General features: G+C 31.7%; 1 protein-coding gene across 1 annotated transcript; it reads right to left on the bottom strand.

The window, feature by feature from the left end:
• Positions 1-424: 424 nt before the first annotated feature.
• LOC148573458 (uncharacterized) lies at positions 425-877 on the bottom strand. Its single transcript, XM_088505780.1, has 2 exons — positions 701-877; positions 425-616 (listed from the first exon to the last, which is right to left on the bottom strand). Exons 1-2 carry the CDS (start codon positions 875-877, stop codon positions 425-427), a joined length of 369 nt encoding a protein of 122 aa, XP_088361906.1.
• Positions 878-7,050: the final 6,173 nt, after the last annotated feature.

Below are 7,050 nucleotides of genomic sequence, written 5' to 3'. Positions count from 1 at the left end.
CTGTTTTCAAGCATGTCTTACCTTCCTCTTTGGTTTTCAAAGAAGCAAGGTACTCCTTGCAGTTTCTTTTCCAATGACCTTTGCCTTTACAATAAAAGCATTCAGCATCATTTTTGTCAGCCTTTTCTTGTTTACCCTTGGGTTTGGTCACACCACCCTTAGGTGCCATAGGTTCTCTTTTAAAATTATTCTTTCCATTTCCTTTTGCTTTCCACTTTCCTTTCTTCTTAGAAGAGCTTCCAACTACCATAGCAACTCCTTTATTTTTCTCAGATGCAATTTGATTCTCATAATCAATTAGCATGTTGAGCATTTTATGAAGATCACAGCTTACTTTAATCATATTAAAGCTAACAATGAATTGTGAAAAAGTTTCTGGAAGAGATTGCAAGATCAAATCTTGTGAAAGTTCTTTGCCCAATTTTCATCCCAACTTCTCAAGTTGTTCAATAAGATCAATCATCTTAAGAACATGGGGTCCAACAGGAGAGTCCACATCAAGTGTGGATTTAAACAAAGTTTTGGACAATTGATATCGGGCCGTCTTACTTTGTGCATCATACATCTTCTTAAGATATTCAACAATAGTTGGTGGATCCATATCCTGATGTTGCCTCTAAAGATCAGAACCCATGGATGCCAGAATGATGCATTTGGCAGTAAGACAATTTTTCAAGTACTTCTCATAAGCCTTGGTTGCCTCATTATCAATACTTCCATCCTCTTTAGGAACTGGGGTCGTTACAACAGGCTTATTGATTATATCAATTAGCCTTTCATGCATGAGAATAATTCTCAAATTGCGATACCAATCATCATAATTGGCTCCAGCCAATTTGTTATTTTCAAGTATGCCACGCAGTGATAGAGCAGACATATTATTCATGAATCTAAAAGGAAAAAACAAATATAAGTACGTCCTCACACATACAAATAACACTTTCTACAATAATTATTATTATAGAAAATTAAGAAATCTTTATTTCTTAAATTAAGTGTTAAAAAAGTATTTAAAATCATGAATGAGTATCTTGGTTGTCAAGTCATTACTCATACATTTTTAAACAGATGATTAAATGTATCACATACAATTTTAATCCCAAATAATTACCTGGTTGTTAGGTTATTATTTAATTAAATTATATTTTATACCCCTAGGTTGTCTAGGTTCAAGTAAAAATTAATTCATTCCATGTATCAAATACATGTATATAAATTTTATCCTTGAGTACGAATCTCCTGGTTGTCAGGTAACTCCTCGTAAACAAAGTATAAAATTTATTTATCCTTTTTTTTTCTTTCAGTTTTATTTCATAAATAAATAAAAAATAATAATAACAGTATGTTCCTTAACATACATATAATTTTATCCCATATAAATTTATAATTTTGATAATAGCATCCCATGCTATTATTAGGAATCACATTCACTATAATAACAAAACTTAAATTAATCCTATTAATTATGTAAATTTTTGCAATAAAATTTTAAACACAAAAGGGCCATGGCTCTGATACCACTGTAGGATTACTAGTGTTCATAACATGCAGCGGAAGTAATAAAGTAATCCTATTGATCTATTTTGTGCTTAAAACTTTATTGAAATAAGATGGGTTAGATGCCAATACCTGAGTACCCTAGTGAATGAAAACTTTTTCCTTCGATAGTACGAAGGCACTATGTGTATCCACACCGAGACTGATCCTTGTTGTCAACTCCTTGACCAATGGATTTAACTAAGAAATTTCTTGCAACTCCTTGCACCAGCAATTCTTCACTAAGAATTGGAATATTTGTGTATGTGGAGGTAAAAGAAAAACTTGTGTGTTCTTTCTTTTATCATATACACATATATATAGTATGAGATTGGTGACTGATTTGTGAATCAAATTACAACTTAATTTGAAACAGAATCAGTTGGGATCTTATCCATATTTAAAACTCATCATAGAATAAATAATTAATTATTTAATATTTTCAGTTATCATATTATTATATTCATGGTGCTAGCAAAGAATATAATAATATTCCATTTGAATTAATATAATTATTTATTTGATCTAATCAAAATAATAATTAAATGATTATTTACCAAGGATTAGAACACTCGTTAGTGTGTGACCCCATAGGTTCAATACTAAGCGGGTAGTAAATTAGTCATACTAAATTTACTAATCAAGGTTGGCGTCTAGCAACGCTCCTTGACGACCCGATAGTATGAAGTAATAATATTTTTACTAAGAACCCAAGATGAACAAAAAAATACAACTCCTTCCATCTTTTCAGCTCTTGGCTAACTTTTAGAGTATGGTTTGATTGTCAAACTCTAACTTGTAACTATTATTATAATGAATTATGAATGACTTAAGAAACTCATTTCTTAATTCATTCAAACCCCTTGGCCAAGACATTATTTATTTCATTCATTATAATCGTAGAGCTCAAACTTTACCATAGTTAATGGATTCCATTTTGACTAATTATTAATTCTACAAGTATTTAAATCATACTCAATCTCCATTCAACTAACACCATAGGGTGTTAGGTGTCCGGAATCAAAGTATAACAAATACATTGTCAATTACTATGATAATCGCAGGTCAAAGGAAAATTCTAATATTATGTTCATTATAAGAATATCCTATTGACAAATATACGGTAACTATAACCATTAGGAATTCTTAGAGTGAGTCAGTTCAATGGTTATATCTCTATATATACCATTTATATATATAATTTAGTAAATGAGTTATATTAATCTTCATCCAATGAAGACTATTATATATATATATTAATCTATCCGAATCACTAATGTCCCATTTTTAGCGATTCTACGATTAAGAACAATTTAAATTAAAAGTACTCATAAAACGTATATCTCATTATTACGATCCCTATCGTAATTATTCGTTTCTAATTTTAATTAAGGACACTATCATAAATTATAAAAGTTTATTCTTATAAAAAGAAATAATAATAATAATAATAATAATAATAATAATAATAATAATAATAATAATAATAATAATAATAATTCAGAATAGTATTTTGTTGGACATACACTTATCTCTAACAAGTTCATTACTTGCAATTTTGAATGTTCTTTTATTTTTTTAATTGTTCATATCTTCATTGAAAATCTTGTTGCCTTCACAACCAAAATTGCACACTCATTGATCGCTGGTCCTTGGGAGACGACCCAGGAATTAAAACTCCCGGTTTATATTGGTTTTGAATTTTGACATCTTTTGATTCCAAACTTTGGTTGGGAGTTGTTCGTCAGTTGGGAACTATACTATCGACGAAATCATATTTTATGTGAAAATTCCTAATCAACATTCGGCACACCACCATTCATCAAGTGGAACAACATCAACCTCAAATCCACTAGCAAAATTTCATCTATCAAGAATAAATTTAAAGTTTTGTGAGAATTGAGTGATGGAAAAGTAAAAGAAAGTGAGATTTGGTACTGGTAATGATAATCAAGGTATTTTAGATTATACACACTCTAATGTATGTGGACCTTCAAAGACTCCATCTCTTGAAGATCAACATTACTTTGTCACTTTCATTGATGATTTATCCAAATGAGTGTGGGTGTATACCATAAAGACTAAAGATGAAATGCTTGAAATTTTTCTTAATTGGAAAGCTAGAGTAGAGAACTACATAAGGAGAAAGATAAAAGTTCTTCAATCAAACAATGATGGAGAATACAAGAGTGATCTATTTTAGGAGGTTCGTCAGAATTATAGAATTACATGACACTTTAAAGACATAAATACACCACAACAAAATGGGGTGGCAAAGTGCATAAACAAGACATTGGTGGAGCAAGTTTAGTGCATGTTGTCTAACACTGGGTTACACAGACAATTTTGTTCTAAAGCTGAAATATACACAACATCTTCTTAATCGCTAACCATCATCTACAGTCAATGGTAAAACACCATTAGATGTATGGTCAAGAAAACATGCAACTGATTATGATTCTTTGCATGTATTTGGTTCGTCTGCATATTATCATGTAAATCAAAGTTGGATCCGAGAGCTAAGAAGGCCCTCTTTATGGGATTTAGTTCTGGAGTAAAGGGATACTGTTTCTAGTATCTGAAAATAAAGAAGATCATAATTAGTAAGGAAGCTACATTTGATGAATCTACTATGATAAAAGTAAATAAAGAAAAGGCTAATGGTACTCCAAAGCAGGTAGAGTATACACCAAAAAAGGTGGAGTTTGAGTAGCTAAAATTTAGCTCAATTAGAAGCACACCAACCGAATATTCTATGACTTAGGTGGGGTCAGTTGAAATGGATTATTCACTTGAAAGCTCTTTCTATCAATCAGAATTAAATGCAGTTAGCCGATCAAAATGACAAATTCATAAACTTACATGATTTGTCGATATGGTGGCCTATGCTCTTCCTGTAGTTGAAGAAGAAGAAGAAGTTCTATCCAATTTTCAAGAAGTCGATCAAAGCTTAGAAAATAAAAGATGGAAGAACAAGAAGTCTCTTCAAAAGAACAACACTTGGCAATTGGCACAATTACCAAAGAACAAGAAGGTAATTGGATGTAAATGGGTGTTTACAAAGAAAGAAGGATTTTTCGATAAGAACAACGTTTGCTACAAGGCACGATTGGTAGTCCAAGGCTATGCTTAGAAGAAAAGAGTTGACTATAATAAGGTATTTTCTCTCGTTGTGAAGCATTCCTCTATTAGAGTTTTGTTGGCCTTGGTAGCACAATTAAATTTGAAGCTAGCTCAACTTGATGTAAAAATAACATTTCTGCATGATGACTTGAAGATGAAAATCTATATGACTCAACCATATGATTTCAAGATTCTTGAAAAAGAAGACAAGGTGTTCAGATTGAACAAATCACTTTATGGGTTGAAGCAATCACCCAGGCAACGGTATAAGCAATTTGAAGACATGTTGTGTATATCTTCGTAAGTTGCAAGATAAGTCCTACATCTATTTACTCTTATACGTTGAAGATACGTTGATAGCATTGAAGAGCCAATTAGAAATAAAAAAGTTGAAGACTCAATTGAAACAAAAATTTGAGATGAAGGATTTACGGAAAGCTAAAAGGATTCTCGGCATGAAAATAAGTAGAGATAGATCGAGAGACAACCCTTGTTTGACTCAGAAGCAATATTTGAAGAAAGAGCTACAAAATTTTGGTATAAGTGAAGGTACAAAACTTGTAAGCACTCTACTTGCTCCTCATTTAAAACTCAGTAATCAACTATCTCTAAAGAATGATGAAGGGCGAGAATACATGTAAGACCTGAAAAAATGTTTGGGCAATTACCAATTTAGATTAGAATTAAGAGGGTTTATAGTATGTACTTTAATGTTAATTGGTTGAAAAATTTAATGTTCTGCATCTGAAAATTTGCAGATAAGATCCGAATTTACAAAAATTATTTGGAACGCAAAAATATAATTATATTTGAAAAAAAATGAGTATCGGCGTTATTTAGTGGAATATCTTGTCATGGATAAAGATGATCTTGAATGTTAATGGTCGAAAACCTTGAACTATTTATTTATTCTATGGCATTGTAATGATGTTGATATGTGTTATTGCCTAAAATAATTGAGAATGAGATTTATGATGATGATACCAACTTGTAAAATTTTGAATTTGGTTGAAAATTTTGTGATGATTGAAATAGAGATTGTTATATGTAAGAAAATATGAGATTGAAATTTGATGAATTATTGAGTATAGAGTTGAAAGTGAAATAAATGAACATGGCATATTCTTAAATTTTGGTTGGTTTCGATGTGGAATGGTTGGAAGGATGGATTAAAAAGAGGAGTTGACTTGGTGCTGTAGAAATTCTGTACTCCTAGCAGATTTTTGGGCAAATTCGATGGGCCATAATTTGACCCTCGATGCTTGGATTAAGGTGAGACTAGTGATGTTAGAAAGTTCATTGAGTCTAGTTTTATGCCTTCGAAGAATAGAGACAAAAATGAGTTTTATAAAGGAAGTTATGATTGTTGAAAGTTGAAAGATCAAAACTAAAATTATGCAGAGTATGTCAGCATAACGCAACATTTGTGCACACACAATAGGGTGCACAAGTAAGGCTGCACACGCACAATATAGTTGTGCGAGCATGATTTTTGGTTTGTTTAGCTTTTTGGTTTTAAACGTTGCGGGCCTTTCTAGTTTGTATCCTTCTGTAATGTCTATCTTGAGTTTAAGAATCATTCTAAGGATTTTAAATTTATTGGGGATAAATTTTATGAATTTATCATGAATGACCTTGTCAAGAATGATTATTTATTTGGCAAGGATATGGATTTCATTCTGCGTGCGTGATTATGATTGAGATATGGCTATTGATTGGCAAGGACGTGGATTTTGTCTCACTTACGTGATAGACATGATATCCACGCCTGGCATAGATGATGGTTTTGTCCCACTTGTGCAGTGCTACATGGGCATGTAAGGATGGTGGTTTTGTCCTGTCCACATTCTTTCTATTTGTAAGGGTGATCAGATATGCAAGTCCCAGATAACGCTACCCTTAAGGAAAGGTGGAAGGATATTCTTCGTTATGTTATATCTTGCAAACTTTTTGGAGGTTCTGATGTTTCCTCTGGGGGCTCATGACAAAAAGACTATATCTAGATTAGATATATGATGTGTCAGATATGGTAGTGTAACCGATATGTAAGCTCATGACTAATAGGACAGACATTCATCATTTTGTATTTATTTAATTTATTTGTGTGTGAAATTGACTGTGAGTGTCTAATTAATTTATACCTACTACTTATGCTACTTGCCTTAATTGTTCTCTTGTTGTGATTGTCTTGTAATATAATTGATTGTGTTTAGTTCCTTTGAAAAAATGAGACAAGATGATATGATGGTTGGAAATTGATGAGACCTAAAAGTACTTGATTTACTGTATACCTTAGTGAGTCCACCTTAAATAGCTTAGTTAAGACCCTAGGCATTTGAACTTTATGGAGTTGGAGATCATAAATTCCTAAAGACTTCATGTTCCCTTATA

The sequence above is a fragment of the Arachis ipaensis genome, chromosome B2, assembly GCF_059453495.1.
Source record: "Arachis ipaensis isolate K30076 ecotype BB chromosome B2, ASM5945349v1, whole genome shotgun sequence".
NCBI lineage: Eukaryota > Viridiplantae > Streptophyta > Magnoliopsida > Fabales > Fabaceae > Arachis > Arachis ipaensis.
This window is presented reverse-complemented; position numbering and strand designations above follow the sequence as displayed.